The sequence below is a fragment of the Gopherus flavomarginatus genome, chromosome 7 (assembly GCF_025201925.1).
Source record: "Gopherus flavomarginatus isolate rGopFla2 chromosome 7, rGopFla2.mat.asm, whole genome shotgun sequence".
Lineage (NCBI taxonomy): Eukaryota > Metazoa > Chordata > Testudines > Testudinidae > Gopherus > Gopherus flavomarginatus.
The window spans coordinates 38,860,502-38,884,067 of NC_066623.1; the positions used below are offsets into that span (position 1 = coordinate 38,860,502).

General features: G+C 47.6%; 1 protein-coding gene across 1 annotated transcript in view; it reads right to left on the reverse strand.

Moving 5' to 3' along the window:
• The window catches only part of DIAPH1 (diaphanous related formin 1), a 177,678-nt gene that overhangs the window by 119,779 nt on the left and 34,333 nt on the right, over window positions 1-23,566 (reverse strand). Inside the window, exons 2-4 of the mRNA XM_050963451.1 lie at window positions 12,134-12,160; window positions 11,134-11,292; window positions 9,833-9,934 (exon numbers count right to left, since the gene is read on the reverse strand). Of these exons, the coding sequence (XP_050819408.1) occupies window positions 9,833-9,934; window positions 11,134-11,292; window positions 12,134-12,160 (288 nt within the window). The remainder of the gene's footprint in view (window positions 1-9,832; window positions 9,935-11,133; window positions 11,293-12,133; window positions 12,161-23,566) is intronic.

Genomic DNA, 23,566 nt, shown 5'->3' on the forward strand with positions numbered 1-23,566 from the left:
AACCAGTGCCAGCGTGAGGAGAAGAAGAGCCAGCGTAAACATGAGCGTGAGGAGAAGGAGAAACAGCGTAAACATGAGCTGGACCTGGCCCAGCTGAGGAGCAGTGAGGCCCCGGCTGCGGTGAGTGAAGGGGGAAAAAAGCCTACAAAGAGCTTTGATAAGCACTTGCTGCCCCGGCGTAAGGAGGGGGAGGACATAGATACCTTCCTAACGGCATTTGAGAATGCTTGCGAGCTGCACAGGGTTGACCTTGCAGACAAGATCGCAGTTCTCACCCCCTTACTGGACTCCACAGCCGTGGAGGTGTACAGCCGACTGAAAGGGGTGGAGGCAGGGGACTACGAACTGTTCAAACAGGCCCTGCTCTGCGAGTTTGGGCTGACTCCTGAGATGTACCTGAAAAAGTTCCGGAGCCAGCGTAAAACCCGTGAGGTCACATACCTACAACTGGTCAACCGGGCGCAGGGGTATGCCCGCAAGTGGACAGCTGGGGCCCAAACTAACGAGGACCTATTCATACTAGAGCACCTGTATGAGCAGTGCCCGTCCGACTTGAGGCTGTGGTTGATGAACCAGAAGCCAAAAAACCCACAACACGCAGGCCAGCTGGCCGACCAATTTGTGGAGAGTCGGGCAGGGGATGGCAGGGAGGAGTCTCGAAGGAGCAGGCTTGCCTCAACGCAGAGAGAGAGTCATCATGGGACCTCTCAAAGGGGGCCTATGGAGAACCCCCCCAAAAGGGGAACATCCAGCGTCAGGTCCCTCCGACCTACTCAAGGGGACCCATGAGACATGGGCTGCTATCGCTGTGGCCAACAAGGCCACATACGGGCCCAGTGCCCCAAGCTCAGGGACAGACCAAGCAGACCCAACTCGCAGAGGGTGGACTGGGTAAAAACCCAATCGTAGGAGGGGTTACATTCCCAGGAAAGGGGGGCTGGCAACATACCACCTGTGAAGGAGGGAGGAGGTCCCCAGGTCAGCTCCTCTGGGGGGCTGGATGCTCCAGGCTCCGAGTTTTTGGTTTACCGGGTTGGCGCGGGGCTGCCCCTCCGGAAAAAGTGCATTGTTTCCCTGGAGGTAGATGGGAGGGAGGTCACTGGATACTGGGACACGAGCGCAGAGGTAACGCTGGCCCGGCCCGAGGTGGTGGCCTCAGATCGGATGGTGCCCGACACCTACCTGACCCTGATGGGCGTGGGCAGGACCCCATTCAAGGTGCCCGTGGCGAAAGTACATCTGAAGTGGGAGGCCAAGGAGGGCCCCAAGGATGTGGGAGTACACTCACATTTGCCCACGGACGTGTTAATGGGAGGGGACCTTGAGGACTGGCCTAGTAACACCCAGAGTGCTCTGGTCGTGACTCGTAGTCAGAGTCGGCAAAGGGCATTGCACCCCGACAACGGGGAAGGTACTCGAACCGAGGTGCAGGACCCTAACCTAGGGGGCGGGGAACGCCCAGGGGCACGGTTCAGAGAGGCTGCGGCCTCAGACCCAGCCAGCAAGAGAGAGCCGGTCCCCATCCCTGTCCCAGCTGCTGAGTTCCAGGCCGAGTTGCAGAAAGATCCATCCTTGCGGAAGCCCAGGGACCGGGCTGACCTTAGTGCGGTACAGACCATGAGGAGAGGTTGCAAGGAGAGGTTCCTGTGGGAGAAGGGGTTCCTGTACCGAGAATGGGCTCCCCCAGGGAAGTAGAGTCATGGGGGATCAGGAGGCAGCTGGTGGTTCCCCAGAAGTTTCGCCACAAGCTGCTGTACCTGGCCCATGACATCCCTCTCGTAGGGCACCAGGGAATCCGGCGCACCAGGCAAAGGCTGCTACAGAACTTTTACTGGCCTGGAGTCTTTACCCAGGTCTAGGCTCTGTCCCCGGTGCCGGAGAAGGTCGGTGCCGGGGAGTCTTCTCGGTGCCGGTGCGATCCGGTGCCGGCGCCGACATCACGGCCTGCGAAGCCGCCGGGTCAAGTGCCGCCTCCAGGAGGAGAGTCCGGAGCCTTTGATCCCTCTCCTTCTTAGTCCTTGGCTTAAAAGCCTTGCAGATGCGGCACTTGTCGGATCTATGCGATTCCCCCAGGCACTTCAGGCACGCGTCGTGGGGGTCGCTCGTGGGCATAGGCTTCTTGCAGGCCGCACACTGCTTGAAGCCCGGCGAACCAGGCATGAGCCCGGTGCCGGGTGCCGGGAAGGGCTAAGCCCCCGGCGAAAAACTATTTACAACTACTTAACACTTAACTACTACTATCTAACTAACAGTCTAATTAACAACTACAATAGAGATAACGATAGAAAAACAAGGAGAGCTAGGGACGTGGAGGACAGCTATGCCGCGCTCCACAGTTCCAACGACCGACACGGCGGTAAGAAGGAACTGAGGAGCGGGTGGGCCGGCAGGGATATATATTGGGCGCCATGGCGGCGCCACTCCAGGGGGCGACCTGCCGGCCCACTGGAGTTGCTAGGGTAAAAAGTTTCCGACGAACGTGCACGCGCGGCGCGCACACCTAACTGGAATGGATGTGAGCAATCACTCGAAGAAGAACTTTTACTGGCCTGGAGTCTTTACCCAGGTCCGACAGTACTGCCAATCCTGTGACCCGTGCCAGAGGGTGGGGAAGGCCTGGGACAAGGGGAAAGTGGCTTTGAGGCCTTTATCCATCATAGAAGAACCTTTCGAGAAGGTGGCCATGGACATCGTGGGACCCCTCAGCAAGACGACCCGGTCAGGGAAGAAATACATCCTGGTGGTGGTGGATTTTGCCAATCACTACCCCGAGGCGGTGGCCTTGTCCTCTATCGAAGCAGACACAGTGGCAAATGCGCTGCCGACAATTTTCAGCCGGGTGGGGTTCCCCAAGGAGGTCTTAACAGATCAGGGGTCCAACTTCATGTCAGCCCTGCTCCGGTCCTTATGGCAGAAATGTGGGGTCCAGCACAACTGGGCCTCAGCGTATCACCCCCAGTCCAACGGGCTGGTGGAAAGGTTCAACGGGATGCTGAAAATGATGCTAAAAACATTTATGAACCAGCACCTGCAGGATTGGGACAAGTACTTACCTCACTTGCTGTTCGCGTACAGGGAGGTACCCCAGGAATCTACCGGGTTTTCACCTTTCGAACTGTTGTATGGAAGGCGGGTAAGGGGGCCCCTAAACCTGACGAGGGACGAATGGGAGGGGAAAGCCGCTCCCAAGGGAGAGTCAGTGGTGGAGTATGTCCTGACCTTCCGGGAAAGACTGGCCAAGCTCATGGGCCTGGCCAGGGAGAATCTGGCCCGAGCCCAGAGGAAGCAGAAGGTCTGGTATGACCGCACGGCACGGGCCCGTGCCTTTGCCACCGGGGATCAGGTGATGGTTCTCATCCCCATGAGGAGAAACAAACTCCAGGCCGCCTGGGAAGGGCCCTTCAAGGTTATCAAGCAACTGAATGAGGTATACTATGTGGTGAAGCTGTCAAACCAGGTGTACCATGTGAACATGATGAAACCATACTATGACAGGGGGAATGTGGTATTGGCCGTGTGTGGACATTGGGAGGGGCAGGGAGATAACCCCTTAGTGGATCTATTCCCTGGAACAAAAGATGGTTCTCCCCTGGAGGCGATTCCCCTCCCTGATCAGCTGACCCTGGCCCAGCACGCTGAGATCACAGGGGTGCTGCATCTATACCGACAGCTGTTTTCCAACCAGCCTGGACGCACTAATTTGACTGTCCACAGGGTGGAGACCGGGTCACATTCCCCTATAAAATGCTCCCCTTTTCGGGTCACTGGTAAAACTGCCCAGAATCTTGAAAGAGAGGTCAAGGACATGCTGGCTTTGGGGGTGATCCAGCCGTCTTCCAGCCCTTGGGCCTCGCCAGTGGTGCTGGTCCCCAAGAAGGATGGGTCAATCCGGTTCTGTGTGGACTATCAAAAGCTCAATGCCATTACCGCATCTAATGCCTACCCCATGCCCAGGCCTGATGAGCTCCTAGACAAGCTGGAAGGTGCTTGGTACCTCACCACTATGGATCTTACAAAGGGCTACTGGCAAGTGCCGCTGGATGCAGATGAAATCGGCCTTTATCACCCCTCTGGGGCTCTATGAGTTTCTGACCCTGCCCTTCGGCCTCAAGGGAGTGCCGGCCACCTTCCAGCACCTGGTGAATCAGCTACTGAGGGGGATGGAGAGTTTTGCCGTGGCGTATATTGACGACATCTGCGTCTTCAGCCAAACTTGGAAGGACCACATGTCCCAGGTTAAACAAGTCCTGGACCGACTCTGAAAGGCTGGGTTAACAGTAAAGGCTGAGAAGTGCAAAGTGGGGATGGCTGAAGTATCTTACCTGGGCCATCGGGTGGGGAGTGGCTGCCTAAAGCCGGAACCAGCCAAGGTGGAGGTGATCAGAGACTGGCCTGCTCCCCAAACCAAAAAGCAGGTCCAGGCCTTTATTGGGATGGTGGGGTACTATCAAAGGTTCGTGCCCCACTTTAGTGCCATAGCCGGCCCCATCACTAAACTGCAAAAAGGGGAAGCCAAACAAGGTGATCTGAACTGAGCAGTGCCAAAAGGCTTTCCGGGTGCTAAAGAAGATTCTGGTTAGTGGCCCAGTTCTGGCAAACCCAGATTTTGACAAACCCTTTACGGTGTTCACCGACGCCTCAGACACGGGACTGGGGGCGGTGTTAATGCAGGAGGATAAAAAGGGGGAGAGACACCCCATCGTGTACCTGAGTAAAAAGCTGCTACCCCGGGAGCAAAACTACGTGGTCATCGAAAAGGAATGCCTGGCCATGGTGTGGGCCCTTAAGAAGCTAGAGCCATATCTCTTTGGGCGACACTTCACCGTGTACACCGACCACTCTCCCCTGACCTGGCTGCACCAGATGAAAGGAGCCAACGCCAAGCTCCTGAGGTGGAGCCTGCTCCTGCAGGACTATGACATGGACGTGGTCCATGTGAAGGGAAGCGTCAACCTGATAGCGGACGCGTTGTCCCGGAGAGGGGGCCCTGAACTTCCCCAGGTCACTGGGCAGAGTGACCCCGCTCAGTTCAGTCTCGAAGGGGGGAGAGATGTTTTGGAGTAGGAGCTGTCTGTGTCGGGAATGGGAGAGCAGGGACTTTAGGGATGGACGATACCGGAGCCTGTAACCTGAGCTAGGTAAGGGAGGGGAAAGGTCAATACCTTTGCCCGGGAAGGAGGACAAAGGAAGGCAGTGGCTGGAGGGAAGCTGTTTTAAGTTTGGGCTTGGGGCTGTGTGGGTGGAATCCAGGGTATCCTAGCTAGGATCCAAGCACCCTAAAAGCCCAAAAGGACTCGATGAAGGGGTCCTGACTGTGCCTGCAAGCTCTGCTGTAACCTGTGTTCCTGTTGTCCAATAAACCTTCTGTTTTACTGGCTGGCTAAAAGTCACTGTGGGTCCCAGGAAGACGGGTGCAGGGCCGGACTCCCCCCACTTCATGACAGCTATCTAAAGAGTTTTCTCCTGGTAGTAAATGTATAGATACCCAGGGACCTCAGGGTAGCCTTACAGTCATTTGAAATATGTAAGCTAAATGAGCCTGGCCCTTCAAAGCTAGATTGGACCTCTTGAGGAATCCCAGAGGATTGTAACCAAGATGTGCCCTCCAACCCTCCCAGTAATGCCTGTCACTTCCTCATGTTCTCTCTCTCTCATGCCAGTGGGCTAGTCAGGCACCTAACTGGTGAAGGAATGTCACATGTGAAGCTGCACAAAACTTCCCCCACAAAAATTGATTGTTACTGCCTCCCCTTCCCCAAAAGTCAATCAGCAACCCCCTAATCTTTTTGTGGGCCCTGCTATTGCTTCTGACCCTGTTGCTCTCTGGCAGGAAGCCCTTAATCAGAAGATATGAGGTAGATGAACAGAGAACATAAGAATGGCCATACTGGGTCAGACCAAAGGTCCATTTAGCCCAGTATTCTGTCTTCCAACAGTGGCCAATGCCAGGTGCCTCAGAGGGAATGAACAGAACAGGTAATCACCAAGTGATCCATCCCATTGCCCATTCCCAGCTTCTGGAAAACACTTCGCCCCTTACTCCTGGTTAGGAGAAGCAACAGCAGCCATGGCAGGAGGAGAAGCCCAGATGAAGGGCAGAGAGTCAGGCAGGGGAAGTACTGCTGGAGCCTGCGCAATCAGGGTAGCACTGCTTCAAACAGCTGACAGAGCAGAGAGTGTACTGCCTGCCACTGCAGATGGGGTAATACTGAAATGCCATTCCCTATCAATGCCTCCTGCATAGGGCAGTGGAGAAAAGTGGGAGGAGTGAAAGAACTCAACCTTACCCCCCAGGGCAGTAGGGGGTGAGGTTAAAGAGGTGAAGGGGCTCAGACTTACTTACACACACACACACACACACACACACACACACCAATGGGGTGAGGAAGAATTACCATTCATTACTTCCCCATTCCCAGAGGGGAAAGGGATTCCACACAAATGACTTCTGCCTGCAGGGCAAGGGGGGCTGCAGGTTGTACTTGGCTTTGATACACAGGGCCAGGAAAAAGCCTTTTCTCAATGTCGGGAGTTTCCCCCCTGCCCATACATAGGTGGGAAACCCCAGCCTGCTGCGAGAGGGGCTCTCCAAGGTTTGCCTTTCAAAAGTTGGGGTCTAGAACTCAGCTGATTAAGTGTGGGAGTTGGCTGTGCTGGCCCAGCAGAAGGAGAGGAGGGGCAACTCCCATGATGAAAGTGGTACTCTAAATTCCCTGTAAGCTGTGCAGCAGCTTATTAAGCACCGTGCAGGCAGGCACTCAGGGAACCCAGTCCCAGTGGACCTGCCATGGCTAGAGGAGAGGCACCCCTCCCCCAGCCTGAACCTAGCCCAGCCCCCGACCTGCCACAGCCGGGGAACAGGCACCCCTTCCCCCAGCCCCAACCTAGCAAAATATTCCAATCTTGCACATAAGGTCCATGCACAACACAAGTGGGATGCACCCAGACAAAGACTTGAACTACAACATTCTAATTGTGATGTAAATTATTTCTATTTAGAATTTAACAGTATCTGAAATGTTTGCATGAAGGTGTTCCCTTAGGCTTTAAAAAGGAAAGTATTTTAAAACACTTATATTTGAAAACATTCTTTAAATTATATACATTTTTCCTACATATTATATTTTGCCATAATTATGTTCTTTGTGAGGTGTAAGGATAATGCCTGCTATTCAGTGAAAAAAATACAACATAGTATTTGAATGAAATAATCTCTCAGCAAAACTCAATGTCCTTAAATTGAGTACAGCAGATAGAGCTGGAGTCTGTAACTTCCTTGAACCCAAGCATCTCTGCTGATGGAGTTACCAACTCCACTGCACTGAGACACTCAGCTGGCCAAAAAAATCATCTACATTCCGACAGATCTTCTAGACTCACTGACTGCTCAAGTCAAGGTAGGATGTGGCTTAGTACCTTGGCCTCATGGGCACAGAGGCAGAGAAATACCCCTTCTACCACCCCAGCCCCTTCAAGCAGCGTGAGTAAGAGGCATGCGTTCTGTCTAAAGCCAACATTTAAAACTCTGGTGTCTAAACCTAGGTACCTAAACCCATCTTTATGCAGTTCAATAATAGTGGCCTGATTTTCAGAGGTACTGAGCACCAGCAGCTCTCACTGTAGTCACTATGTAGCTAAGTGGAGTGTGCATGTGGTGAAGAATCTAACTATTGCTGCCTGCCTCCTGGTGGGGGAAGGAAAGAAAAGGAGATGATAATCAGAAATAAAGATGGAGCTCTGGAAGCTGTTCTTGTTAGGGGTGACCCAAAGCGCAGCTGGAGCAGGACACTAGAGACTGGGCTTTTGTTTTGGTTTTGGTTGGAAATATCACTTTGGTAAGACTACCCTCACGATGAGCTTACATTTAGAAGCCTTTAAGCAAGGGATAGGACTGGCATTTTTTTTAAATGCCAGTGGAGATCTCCAGCAGACACTTGGAGAAGTTTAAAACTCCATGAGGACCTGATGGAGTGTCCAAAGATTCAGAAATTCTTTGTAAATAACTTCCTGTATGTGCACACAACTTTGTCCAATATTGTTCTACACACTAAATCTCATTAGGACTCAAAAGTGAAGTCTGTGGTGCAAACCATTCGAAGATAGGGCTTGAAAAAAGAGCAGGAGTAGGATTTTTAAGAAGTGTAATACCAGCTACATATTTTCTAAGCCCTATGTCTCAGAAATGACTTGGCAGATTCACCACACATTTTGCTTTTTTTTAGTATAGAAGAGTTTCCTGTAGCCAAACATCAGACTTCTAAAAGCAGCAAAGAATCCTGTGGCACCTTATAGACTAACAGACGTTTTGGAGCATGAGCTTTCGTGGGTGAATACCCACTTCCTCAGATGCATGTAATGGAAATATCCAGGGGCAGGGATATATATGTGTGCTAGCAAGCAAGCTTGAGATAACGAGGTCAGTTCAATCAGGGAGGATGAGGCCCTGTTCTAGCAGTTGAGGTGTGAAAACCAAGAGAGGAGAAACTGGTTCTGTAATTGGCAAGCCATTCACAGTCTTTGTTCAATCCTGAGCTGATGGTGTCAAATTTGCAGATGAAGTCAAATCTATAAGGTGCCACAGGATTCTTTGCTGCTTTTACAGATCCAGACTAACACGGCTACCCTCTGATACTCATCAGACTTTTAAAGTTCCAAGTGGAAAAGATCTTTTTTGGAAGTGGAGGCCAAAAATCGAGCTTATATTGGAAGTTTATTTACAGCTTTTGTTAAAGAGAGGCTCTCTCCCCCTACAGGGGCAATGTCAGCTTGAACATCTTTGCAAAACTTTAGTACTTAATATAGTTATTTACAACATCCATGTATACTAAAACATAATGTTTTGTTTCTAAAAAAGGCCATTTTTTGTTGAAAAACATTAAAATGCAAAATTACCTTTTTTAAAAACAAACTTTACAGAAAATTTGTTTTTTCAAAGTTTTGAGTTTTTAGCAAAAAAGGAAAATTGAGAAACTGACTGTTTGTCCCCCCTGCCCTTCATCCCTTTTTGCCATTGGAAAAAAAAAAAAAGATAGACCCTTCCCCCAAAAAATGTATTTTAGGTTTCAAAAACCAAAAAAAAAAATTGCAGAAATTTTTGAAGGTTTTTCACAACACACTTTGCATTTTCAACCAATTATAAAATGTACTATAAATGAAAGAAGTTACCAAAAAACAAAACAAAAACCATTTCCCCCCATTTTGTTTATTTTGTCAATTTGACAACATTGTCATCTAGTTTCTCCCTTGCTGAGGAGCCCTTTATAAACATCAACAGAGGAGCAGAAAAAAACTTTAAAAACACACTTTTAAAAAGAATGTTTTTAAACAGTCAATGCTATGTCCTGAAATAAAGGAACACCATCAGAAATTGGATATTTTATTTTAAATTAATCATTTAAAAATAAGGTTACTGTAATCTTTTAATACTTAGCCACAGAAAATCTTTGTTCATTCTGGTATATTAAAATATAGTTATGAAAATAAATCATACAATATGATGAATTTATGAGAAGAAGGTTTATGAAAACTCAGCACTGGGCTAAGCTATGCCTCCTCAAACACTTCCCTGAGAGTTCATTAGAAAACTTAAATTAGCAAGTAAAAATGAACTAAGAAGTTATTGGAATGGGGCCTGTGCATCACTTGTGCACAGTCTTTAGGGCTTTTACTGTCCAGTGTATATTTCTTTCAAATTGTTCATGAGATTTGTGTTTCATGTCAGATTTTCACTTAAGAACCTCAGATGTGAGGAGTTTTTTGCAGTGTTGCTATACAACACCATATCCCTACCTCCCTCACTGCAGTTTTCTGTACTCAGAGCAAGAGTACTCACAGCTTTGGAGGTATGTAGATACTGGGACACCATCTCCCTCTTGATTATTATGTCTTTCTCCCTCAGGGGCTGCTGCTTCTCCTCATTCAGATTCATATCAACCTGTGGAAGGAAAGCAAGAAAATGTTCAGTCATACACAGATTCCTTTACGCTAGGAACATCACTCACACAGAAACATCATTTGCTACTTGGAACACAATCTGCTCAAGGCAACAGGAAGCTTGCAGCCCTGCCACAGCAAGGCCTGAAATGTGGTTCAGTGAGCACATATCAGAATCTCAGAGGAAATAGCCTGCATTTGTGTTTAAATCATGTTAGAGGAGACCCCTGAGATAAGGAGTGGACAGGAGCAGTTCCCCCAACCCTCCTGGGACACACTTCCTAAAGGGGATTATGGTGCTCTGAGGAGAGCTAGAGAAAGTTACCTCCATCCCAGGGGGATTCTACATTCCAGTGGGACAGAGGAGCCCCCAACTCCTAAAGGTGTTTGTGGACCCAGTGGAAGCTCTCAGCATACAATTTACTAAACCAAGAGTCAACTGACTAACCCCAGGAGTTTTCTGGTCTACAGAGGTGCTTCTGTCACAATGATTAAGCAGCTGTCAACTGTCAAGCAGTGATACCCTCTGCTACTTATTATCCAGTCTGGGTTCTTAGGGTTTCCAATGATGTTTTATTCAATGGAACAAGTCAGCCCCCTTCTCAAGACTTACCTGTCTGTTTCATATTTGCTGGGTTTTTCTTTGTTGTAAATTTAACTGCTGTAAAGTTTGCCAATAACACAAACATCTGTGTAGCAGCAAACAAGGAGGTGAGAATTTAAGAGAAGAGGGCCCAGAGATGGGGACATAACCATATAGCAGACCCAAAATATTAAAGCAAGTTTATTTTCATCTTCTCTCCTTAATCCTGTCCTGCTATTGTTCCTATAGACAAGTACTAAAACTGTTGCGCGGGAAGAACTGGGATTGAAAGGCTAGAAGGATGAGGTCTACACAGGAAAACCCTGAGAACCACTGTCTTATACTATCTGTGAGAAACGACAGGGTAAGGAATCAAAGCAGACAACCCTTCATTGGAGAGTTGTGGGGAAACAGAACAGGCTCTACCAAGGTGATAGAGGTAGGAGGTGTGGGCTGGCATAAGGCATCATGGTTATGAGGTAACATTAGGCAATTAGGATACTGGGAAGCACTACTGTCTCCACCTCTTGACCTGGAAAATGGGAGATAAAGACCCAGAGAGCGCACAGTATCCAAAGAGGGAAGGAAGGGCATTTGTACTGGGGTCCTTAACTTACCAGCATCTGTTCAAAGAGGACCAGCACTTCCTGATCTGTGATTTCCTGCAGCATCTGGCCTGCACTAGGAACATCCATATAGGAAGCAGACGAATTCCTATGAGCCACATTGGATTTTTCCTTCTCCTTTTTTATCCGCATGCTGGTGAATCGCTCCAGCTGTGTAAGAGAAACAGAAATCAAACTCAGCACAACCTCACTTCACATCTCTCAACTCCAGTGATCACCCTCAACCATATATGCTGTCCCAAAACTAATGCCAGGCATACTACCCTAATTGCATTCCTATATTTGGCATTCCCACACTTGCACTGCTGGCAATGGATAGAGAAAGCACACTGGTCTAGGGGTAATTCTGACACCAAGAGGCCATAACTTGTGATCTGTGGACCTACCAGGTGCGCATTAATAGGGAAGCTTTTGAAACTTCACAGACCAGAGACAAAATTCTCTGTAGACCCTCCAAGTGGTAGATAAGGGCTCCTGTATCCCTTGGGCACCTTCGCAGAATGTGGCTGGCAATTCACATGTTGCAAGGCTAGTCAGCGTGCATGCACCATCACCGGCAGAGGATAAGTAGAAATCTGCTGGGTACTGCTAATGCCAACTTCCATGTGAATTCAATGCCTGTCCAGGGAAATCTAAAACACCAAAAACCTGGGGGCCAATAGACAGGGCCTATCCATGCAGTCAGCAACGCTGCAAAGCCAACCTTCTGGAAAATGCTAGTGTTCAGATTGCCAAGTAAACCAGTGCTTATGAGGAAGGAGTCAGCAGAGCGTGTAGAGTCTGAAGAAACAGAGTTAGAGAATCCTAGAGAAGCAAATGCCTTACAAGAGAGACAACGTACATGGAATAGACATGTGATAGCAAGGGCTGGAGCCTCCAAACAGTAAGACTAGAATAGAGCAGGCAGAGGAACACTGTGTGCATGGTGCTGGAAAAAGCCAGCACAGGAAAGTTACAGCAAGCACATGCAGAAGAAAACCACCATCCTTACCTCATCCGCCATGAGCCGCTTCAAAGTCTGTGGGACAGAAAAGAGGAGGGAGAAGAGGAGAAACAAATCAGTGATACAAGGCACACCCCCAACACAGAGGAGAGTGTGACGGTGAGAAGAAAAAATGGATAGTGATAACCCAGCTTGTTTCATTCCTGTTCAGAGTGAACAGAACACAACGATGTCAAATCCCCATATCCTGCACACTACTACTGGGGAAAGATTTAACCCACCAGTGCAGACATACATCAGTTCTACAGATCTGAGAGATGAGATCATGAGCAGTGGGAAGCAATTACTTCACAAAGCACAACCTTCCTTCTCTTTCCTCTTTGACTCAATTTTGTCTCATACTCAGACCTTTTCTAGCAATGCATAGTGACTCAAGACCTCAAGAATTTCTTTTGGGGAAAGCAAAACCAAATCCACCACATGGATCTAGTCCCCAGCCAGGAAGGGACAATCTGTTCCAACATATAACCCTCTTTCCTTACTATGGAAGGCAGAGGTATGGCCTTATCTCCCACTTGGGACAACAAAGCTGGTCCCACGATGCAACTATGTTCCTCCACCTGGTGAGAGCATAACTAATCCTGCTATATTGCAGCCCTTGCTCCCAGCCTCAACAGCCAAGATAGTTTGTTTTACACTTGGCATTGCACATAAGAGGAATAGACTAGGCAAAGGAAAATTGGGCCCTTTCAATTCAATCACATCACTGACAACCACTGGTCTTTCCATCCCTTCAGCTTTGTCAGAAGGGGATCTGTCCTTTTAAAGGGCCTATTAGACCTCAAATGTTCCATTTCAGGTGGAACCCTGGTTTTGGATATGTGCTTCCCAGAATATACAGGTGATGACTTCAGAAGCTGGGACAATTTCCTTTCAAATTATTAGGAATGTTAAAGAGATATCAACTTCCCTCTCCCCCTCCCTGCCACTCTACAAAGACACACAAAAGGCTGAAACTAACTACCTGAATTACCTATGACCCTTCCTCTGTGGATCATCAAGGGTGTTTAGCACATATAAAGAATGGATCACAATGTATTCCATAAGGGCAGGCCACCTGTACTGCAAATCCCCTGAACATGACAGGTTCTCATCTTTAACTGAGGGAGTGACTGTGTCTGAAATGCAAAGTTCATTACTCTTGCTCCCTAGTTTTTTTTTTTTTGGTTATCTGCATGCAGAATCCATATGGCTGTAATTTCCACTACTGCAGCTTTTTGATTTGTCATAAACCAGAAACTCCAGCAGAGGGCAGAAAGAATCAACATATGGGACTAACAAGCAGCAGATCTAATGAGAGAGAGAATAACAACACAATTATTGGGGGTAGCCGTATTAGTCTGTATCCACAAAAACAACATGGAGTCTGATGGCACCTTAAAGACTAACAGAATTATTTGGCATAAGCTTTCGTGTGTAAGAAACCTCACTTCTTCAATGCAGATCAGGCCTCCTGGAGACAGATGTTAAGAGCATCACAGAGAACATGGACTATGGCTTCTTTCCAATAGCCATCCCTTGTACTACGGCATCAAACACAGAATTGGGGTAGTGTACCCTGTGAGTTCAGTGCACCACCATTTAAGATGCTGCCATAAAAGTGAACCAACTCCAACCTATCACATAGTTTAAACCCTTAATAGGACTTTGGGATAGCCCATGCTACACACAAGAGTTCCTTTCCTTCCCATCTCCAAAAGTTATCCAAAGATCACATGACGCTAAGAAAACCAAGACAAAAGCTCCTTTGACACCACTGGCTCATGGTACCTAAAAGGCTCAATGTACTCTGAAATTCTGCAGCTATGAAATTCATCCTTTGCTGTTCAATTGTACTCCAGAACATCAGCTTTCATTTAAAAAATTTTCTACTAATCCTTACGATTGTAGAAATAACATTGAAAACATTAACTTAACTTAATTTAACCAACTCAAATGTCTGCAGAGAGCCTGAGAAAAGTAACGTTAAGAGGTGTGAACTACAACCCTTCATCTCAGTCAGGGCACCATGGACTTTGATTCCGTGGTTGTGTTATTTGGCATTTTCCCAAGATAATTGTGTTTGCCAAGGAATTTCCTCCTTGTGCTGCAGCCAGGCACCTGATATTTTGCATTCTCTCTCTCTCTCTGCCCTCCCAGGACCTGCCTGGAGCCACCTCTTGCTCTCCAGCTGTTTCCCCACAAGAGTGAGTTAACTAGATTACAGGGCACGCTCCCTGCTTTTCTGCTCCCTGGAGCCAGAGCTGGAATCCAGCTTAGTCAATGAACAGAGGGACCCATGCATGTAAACTGGTACACTGGGCCAACTGCAGAACAGCAGAAGAAACCCAGGGAAGTGAGCTGCTGAAGCTCATTACAAACTCCCCACTTCTTCATCACACATTGGGGTGGAAGAAGGAAGCTCTAAGTCAGGCCACCTGAACAATATTAGGTAGCTGAGGCCCAGGAAATGTATCTGGACACTTGAAAAATACAGCAAAAAGCTCAACCTCAAAAATAACCTCTGTTGAAAATAATCAGATAGTTTTACATCAATGACTATTTTCAACTCTGAGCCACAGCTGTGTGTGTTTGTGTTGAAGTGATGATGGACATGTTGTGGTGACAGAATAAATATTGTTGTGAAATGTAGAGGGTGCAGTGTGGAATTTGCTCCCATTGTGCAACAGAGTACACACCACCCCAGTACCAGTTAGTAGTTACCAATATTCCTAACTCCCTCACCCTAGCGGACTTCCAATGGCAGAGCAAGGAGAATATGCACAGCCCCTTCCTGCTTCCCTCCTGGCTCCAATTTCTCCTGCATTCCAAAACAACCCCTTTTGGCTGGCTCTGGCAACCCTTTGCAAGAATTCAATGTACCCATTACTCATCCTAGAACAGATGTTTTGGAGATGGAGAGGAGAGTTAGGATAGGCTTGCAGAGGCATTTTCTGCTGTGAGTACATCCTGACAAACAAGAGGTAATCTCTCCTCCTGTACCTGCCGAGAGCAAGTCTGATGGGATGCCAGTAGGGATGTGGCAAGGGGGTTCCTATGGCAGAGAAAGAAGGCTGCAGAAGTCTCAGGGCATTGGGCAATGTGTGTCTGCCACTAAGCACCATAAGGATGGTTAATAATGGACTAATTATGAGCATTATCTGTTAATCATCTCCTCCCTACTGCTTCCTTGTACATACAGGTTGCTATGTCTACAAAGGTTCTAACCTTGGAGGCACACAGAAAATACTGATGTTGCACAAAACTCCAGTCTGACTGGGGTCTGTAATTATCTGGTGCACTTTTCTGTCCTACCCAGAGTCCACTGTTGAAGTCCTAATTCCTATTCTTCAGTTAATTGTCTGAAGTCCATGTTGGTGTATTGAAAGTTTCAGGAACCAAAAGGATAGCTTCCTGGGGCCACTTTCAGTCACTTTGAACTATGCTTTACTGCAGGGGTCTCAAACATGCAGCCCACGGAGTTATTTCCTGTGGCCCGCCATAGGCGCCGACTCTACCAGCAGCCAAGCTCCTCTCACCCCATGCCCCCTCCACCTGAGAGGGCCATGTCCCCGCTCCTCCACCTACCTCCCAGCGCTTCCCGCCACCAAACAGCTGTTTGGTGGCACTTAGGACTTTCTAAGAGGGAGGGGGGAGGAGCAGGGATGCAGTGCCCTCAGGGCAGGAGGTGGAGAAGAGGCAGAGCTGGAGCGGGGATTTGGGGAAGGGGTTGGAATAGAGCAGTGAGAGGGCAGAGTTGGGGCAGGGACTTTGGCGAAGGGGTTGGAATGGGGGCAGGGAAGGGGTGGGAAGAGGCGGAGCTGGGGGGACCTTACGGACTAGACGAGCTGGCTGAGGTATGATGTTCAGCATGTATGATTCTTTGCTGTGAGTAGTTGGGAAGAAAATTTGTTAAAAATGGCAATGTATTTTGTATGAATAGTTACTTTAAAAAGTTCCTGCCATTACAACTATGTTGATAGACTGTTAGTGTAGATCATCATCAGTGTTACTGACCACATAAGGAATAGTTACAGGTGCTTATATTTTATTAAAACCCCTCTTTGCATTACAGTTTACCCATGTGGCCCTCATGGTGATCTGAGTTTGAGATTCTTGCTTTACTGTGCAACATCTGCACATTTATTTCTCCAGTTCTCACCCATAGCATACTACTGGCTCTCCACTTGGTCTCCTCTCCCTCACTGGAGATCTTTTCCTTGTAACTCAGCACATAGGAAAATTCTCATAGGACAGATCTGGTGGAGAATCAGCAGCTCCAGAACAATTATGAAATGAACTTCTGACAGAAGTAATGCTCAAAGCTTTCCTGTTTATTCCAAAGAAATGCTACTCAGACCTCACAAACAGCTTACAATTTACAGGGGAATGTCTGGGTATCTGTCAAAAGGAAACACTTTATTCGCAGCCAGGGTTTAAAAATAATTGTAAAGAAACTGGAGGGAGTTCAAAGGAGAGCAACAGAAGTGACCTGGTGAGCTAGTAGGACTGGCTGATGGAAAGAAAGAAAGCTAAATATATAAAGGGTGGCTAATAAAGGATTGATTTAAGGGCATAGAACGGGATAATACTCTAGTCTAGGAAGCATTTTAAGGACAGGTACCAAGGTACTACTAAGCAGGGAACAAGGAAGTATAGTTAGGAATCAAGAGATGATGAGTATAAGAACCGTCAGATTAAATCAGACCTGAGGTCCATCTAGTCCAGTACCTTCTCTGACATTGGCCACCACCAGCTGGCTCAGAGAAAGGTATAAGTACTCCATATCTGCCTATGACAGGGTTATTTGTCCTCCACATTAGGTCTTATCTTGATCTCGAATAATTAGAGATTGCCTTAAACTTTGAAGCATTAGGTTTAATATCCCTTCCAGCTTCTTTGTTATTAAATATGATATGAAGAATATCCAGAGCTGTTATTAACAATAAAAAAATGTGGGAAAAGATATTAAAACTCATTCTTTAAGGCTTAAGTCCTTAATCAAGAAAAAGACCATAGAGGCAGAATACCAGGAAGTGTCCCAATGGTGAATTTATTAGGTTGTTATACACTGCATGGAACAAAGCCCTGGAGAACACACTGCAGGGAACAATCATGTACTGGCTTGCAGAGCTCTTTCTAGCTCTACTTTCTATGTCCCTGTCCCTTTCTACGTCTCTGTCTATAACTAGGAATTGTAATTTTAACGCTTGTTAGCTGGCAGAGGTGAACAGTAGCCCATGCCCCCAGCTGTGACTCTCTGGCTCCTCATATCCAAGAAAAAAGTAAGTAGCAGATCCCTGCCTGACCCCCTCCTCTTGCAGGTTCCTCCTATGAATGCTCTTCTATGAGTATGTCTACATTGCAATTAAAAACCCACGGCAGGCCCATGGGCTCAGATTAAGGGGCTGTTTAATTGCAGTGTAGACTTTCAAGTTTGGGTTTGAGCCCAGGCTTTAGGATCCTGTGAGGTGAGAGAGTCCTAGAGCCAGAATGTCTATACCACAATTAAACAGCCCCTTAGCCCAAGCCCTGCAAGCCCAAGTCAGCTACTACAGGCCAAATGCAGGTGTCTAATTGCAGAATAGGTATACCCTACGAGGCTTGTAAAGCCTAGTACTCCCAACCATAACAAAACAGATGAGAAATGAGACTATCACCACAGAATATGACATACGCCTGATCACCAGTTTCTCTTGCTTCTTTTCCCTCATTTACTTGTCTATCTCGCATGCAAGCTCTGCAGGGATGGACGGTGTCCCTGTTTGTGTCTATAAAGGGTTCAAGATACTTTAGGTGCCCTATAAAATAAAAAGTTAAGAACTTATTTCCAGGAGATGTGTTGAAGGCCAAAAGCACAACTGGGTTCAAAAAAGAATTAGATAAGTTCATGGAGGACAGATCCATCAATGGCTAATAGCCAAGATGGTCTGGGATGCAACCACATGTCCCTAAACTTCTCACTGCTAGAAGCTGGGACTGTATGACAAGATGGATCACTCAATTGATTGCCCTGTTTTGTTCATTCCCTCTGAGTCATCCAGCACTGGCCACTGTCAGAATACAGTATGCTTGGCTAGATGGACCATTGGTATGACCCAATATGATCATTCTTGCGTCCTTAAATCTAAACTAATAGTTATATAGCTATATCATTGGCCTTTCCTCCTCTTATGTAATCTCCTAGCCACACTACAGATGAGTGGCATGCCATTCATAAACATTATCAGAGCACTCATGACCAAAGAGTAGCTGGGATTTCCTACTGGAACAATTCACACAGCACAAATACATCCAAATCCTTAGCTCATTTTAGCTGGACTTTGCTTTTTTTCCACTCAATATTATATCACATTATTTAGAAGTCAATGCTAATGGTTGCACAAGACGGCAGATCACAGCTAGAATCTGCTCCTGGTGACACGTCCCTTTCCATCCCTCTTCTCTACACTCATACTAATCTATTCCCTGCCCCTTCTAGTTCCTTCCCTCCACTCCAGTCCCTAAAAACCTCCCATATATGTGGGGACCTAGTAAAAACGTTCTTCTTACCAAAAAAGAAAAAAAATGCAGAGAAGGAAGCAATAAAGTCAACCCCAAATGCTATGCAGCTCATCAGTCCCATACAAGAAGCTGTGCTGGTTAGAGCTATGCCCCGGTTTCACAAAGTTATTGACATAGGCCTAGGCTCCACTTAAAAGTTAGATCGAACTAGCTACATTACTATGGGTTGTGAAAAATTCATACTCCCAAGTGCCACAGTTAAGCCACCTAAACCTGGTGTAGATATAGCTAGGTCAATGGAAGAATTCTGCCATCAACCTAGCTACTACCACTTGGGGAAGTGGATTAACGACAGCAATGGAAAACCACCTTTTGTCGCTATAGGAAACATCTACACTACAGCATACAGCAGCACAGCTATAGCCCTCATAGTGTAGGTATGTCCATAGCCAAAGATGCATTCCCATAGCAAGGGCCAGACATCCACCACAACTGTGCCATGATCCCTGAAAACAACTCAGACAGCTTCAATCCCAAAGCTTCAGGGGCTTACAGACCTAAGAACAGAGGCCTTCTTATCCTGAAGCGGACCATGAAGAGGCTGCCAAGGGCATATAGCAGTAGAGCAGCTGCTCCAGCTCCCAGGCCTCTGGGCATTATCCAGTTAGAGAACAGGGTGCCATTCAGGGTAGAGTTCCACCTCCTCAAAGAAAGAGTTAGCTCATAACACACACTTGGCCCACACTAAATCAACAAGTGGCCCACCCAGGAAACATACATCCCTTCTCTTCGGTAGGCCCAGACTGAGTTCCCACACTAGGAACCTATGGGGAGCCCAACAGACCCCCACATACAGGGCATGGGAAGCAACCCCTAGAGTTCTGCCACAGTCCCGACTACGGCACCAGCAATTAAACCAGAGTTTCTCAAACAGGGGTTGGTGCTTGAGTAGGGAAGGCCCCTGGCAGGCTGGGCCGGTGTGTTTACCTCCCCGTCTGCAGGTTCGCCCCATTGCGGCTCCCACTGGCCGCAGATCGCTGCTCCGGGCCAATGGGAGCTGCTGGAAGCGGCGCGGGCCAAGCGACTTACTGGCCGCCGCTTCCAAGAGCTCTTAAAAGCCTTCAAATTTTCAACTAGTGGAGCATATGGAGCAAACAAAGACCAGATAGAGAGAAGCAAAGAGAAGTGGAAATGCAAAACAAACATGTTCCAGCTCTGAACACAGTACAGGAACAGACAGTAAAACATTTTCTACTCCTCCTTCTAAACCAGGCAGGCAGGCAATAAGCATCTCTCTTCCACATAGTGGCCATATACTGTGGAATGGACAACCTCTACTCCTGAGGGCATTCTGTGCCAAAAAATTAAAAATTCTGCACCAAAAAATAAAAATTATGTGAACAATATTTTTAAATTATGCAATATTCTGCAAATTTTATTTGTCAAATAAATGTGGAGGCTCCAGCATGGCACTGGAGAGCACAGGTCACTGGTTGCACAGAGGTTCACTGTGCAGCTCCCCCTGGGACACGGACTCAGCAATGAGGCTGCACCCAACCATGACACAGCACAAGGACCAGGCCTGCTCAAGAAACATCCCAGGGCTCTGCCCCTCGGTGTCAGGTGCACCTGGTGTGGGCAGGCAGGCTCAGCAAAGCAGGATCCTAGTATGGACGGGCTTAGTGGGGGAGGAGCCAGGGATGGGTTGAGAGGGTTCTCTGTGGGGCAATCTGGGTGTGGGAAGCTCAGTGGGGGATCCGGGTGTGGAGGAATCTGGATGCATGGGGTGTTCTGGGTGCAATAGGACTCTGCAGAGGGGTCTGGTGAAGGTGTTGGGGCTCAGCGGCGGGGGAGGGGGGAGGAGTCTGAGGGGGAATAGAGCTCGGCAAGGGGTCTGGGTGTGGGGGGCTCAGTGAGGGGTCCAGATGCTGGGGGAGTGGGGCTCAGTGGGGTAGAGATCCAGGTGCAGCTGGCTGGGGCTTGGTGGGGTTGGGATCTGGGTGCAGGTGGCTCATTATTATGGTCCAGGTGCAGAGTGAGTGGGGCTCATCAGGGGGGTTTTGAGTGTGTGTGGGGGGGTGAGGCTCAGCTGGAGGGTGTGTCTGACAAGGTTTCGATGCACGGGGTTGGGCAGACGGGGGTGCAGCTCCCTGTACAGGGATCCCTCTCCATGCAGCTGAGGAGCAGTGGGTGCAGGAAGTGGTCGTGGAGGGGGGAGAGGGGTGTTTGCAGAACTTCCAGCAGCTGAAGGAGAAATCTGGGGGTAAGTCTGACCCGGCCCTGGATGCTGTGCAGGTGAAGAGGAAGTCCCGTCCTCCCCAGCCCAACAGGGACTAGCAGCTGAGCCCAGCACAGGGTAGGAGCCACCAGCCGGGTCTTCCCCAGTCCTGCCTCCTGCCCCACAGGGATTTCTCTCTCGGCTGGCTGCCCTGGGCACCCAAAACATACTGCTGGAGAGGGTCGCATGACCGCTCTTCCAGCTTCCCTTTGCTTCCCCATCAGAAAGTCATTTTTCTGCAGGGAAGCAAAGAAATCTATGGGGGACAAATTCTGCACATATGCAGTGCCACAGAATTCCCCCAGGAGTAAACATCATAACTCTGCTAGTATCAGGAAGACTCGATTTAATCATGGATTTCTACATAAAAATGCAATCTTGTTGGTTGTTACCAACCTGAAGATCCTGCATGTTCAGACATGTTCCTTTCATCATCGTCAACGCAGCTTCCTCCTGAGGAGGACACTTCTCATGATGTTGTTTCATTCAGGCAACCAGGCCTTGCATTTCTTTGTTGCACTGTTTGTATTTTACACGCATGCCTGTCTTACCCACCGGTAGAGGAACTTCATTAAAATATTCCCAAACTGGGTCTCTTTTACAGCCTGCTGCCATTATAGGTTTTCCCTTCCAGTGAGAGAATGGTATGGTAGATCTCAAATCAATGAAGGCTACACTCAGAAAGACCTCAAGACTTCTGAAATATGCTGCTCAAACAGTTTCACTTTTGTTTCTACTGCCTGTCCCTCCCTTCTCATATTTATCTCCAGACTTCTTCTCTTTGTCCAGATCTATTCTGCCCCCAACAATCTTCTATTCATTGAACTTTTTGAAACTGAACTTTTAGAGAGAGGTAAGGGATTGACTCTGTGTACACAAATTTGCAGCGGGACAATAGGGTTGAGGTCTGTTACTTCTCACCTCTATATATTATTTATTTATTTAAAACCATTTTCGCTGTTAACAAGCATGTATTCTCTGGAGACACAAATCCACAGTTTGAGAACTGCAAACTAAGCATCTCTGATGGTATCTTCTAGACTGAGCCCTGAGTCCCATTGGGTAGATAGAAAGATTAACCTAAATAATACAGAAGCCCCTGGAATGAGGGTGACCAGACATCCTGATAAAATCGAGACTGTCCCGATAAGTAGTAGTTTGTCACACATCCCGACCAATGTTTTGCACTCCAGCCTTTTATCATTTTTTTTTGCATTTGGATGGCATCCTCCCAGCCCCCCATGCATCCCAATATTTTGTTGTCATCTGGTCGTCCTACCTGGAACCCCGGAAGATTGGGACCCTAAGCCATGAACTATTGGAAATCATTTATAAAGCTTTTCTTAAACATTACATGAATATATTGTTTCATACTATAGAATTTGAATTTATAATCCCTATTCCATGAGATATCTTTGAACTATAATGTATCTTAATTAAAACTATCTTTAGATAGGTTTTTTCCTCAAAAAGCATTTTATCAAAAAAATCTTTTTTTTAAAATTTGTTTTTTAATTCATTGATTTTTATCCACCCCGGCTAGTCTTGAACCTTTCTACATCTGCCACTAGAAAACCATGCTAAACAGGCATCTTCTATACTACTCTGCTTAGCTTGAGAGGTCAGAACCCAGCACTGAACCAAGTCGATACCTGGACAGGAGAACTTCATGAACGCCCTGCGTTGTGCAGGAAGCAGTGCTGGCAATCAAGCACTGCATCCTCCCTTAGCTAGTACTATACTCATCGCCTCTAAGGTGCTAGGAGGTACTCTGCAGCTAGAACTTTTGACCTTACAAATAAGATACTGAGGAAGGGGCAGAGAGGACTCCAGCTCCAATATACTTACAGACTGAGGAGATTAAAAAAGATTAAATTTAATTTCCAAATGACATTCCGCATCTCTCACTCTTCTCCCCTTTCTATCTCCTGCTCATATTTCACCACCATCCATTCCAATTTGGGCATGAGGCAGCTCTTGGACCTTGCAAGACAAATACTTCCCCTGCAAAGCCGCCTCCGTCTGTCCTTCCATTTAGCTATAACCACCAGACATAGCCCTCTTCCTATAGCTCTGCTGCTGTTAGAGACACAAGTAGCACAGGAAAGTAGCCATACTTAGTATATTTAATGAACCGGGCAAGCAGGGTGCACAGTAGACCTTGGGGGAAGAAGGAGCACGAGGCTGCTGCCAAAGAAAGAAAACTGGCCCATGCCACCCCTGGAGAGATGAGTGAGGGCGGTAAAACCCAAGTAAGAGAATCTTAACTGCATTGAAAACATAACCAGTTCTCTCACATGGAACCAATAAAGCAGCTGTGGCTGAGCTTGAGGAAATGAGGTCTTGAGCCACATCCACCATTCCTCTTGCCCCCTACCTCCAGCAAGCCACTTGTCTAAAGAGCTGAGTTGGAGCACAGCAAAATACCATGAACTCCGCCAGCCCTGTAGGTTAGTAGGATCCTTCTAGTCAGGAGATTGGGAAAACTGCAGGGTGTCCTAAAAGTGCAGGATCATGCTATCATGCACTGAATTCAAAGCCCTGAAATATCCTATGGTATAATTTATTAGAGAATAGTATTAATCTTCCAGCCAAAACTTAATCCAGGAAATTACACTCTTCCTAAATTTCCTCTGCAGTTTCAGTTACTTTAAACTGTT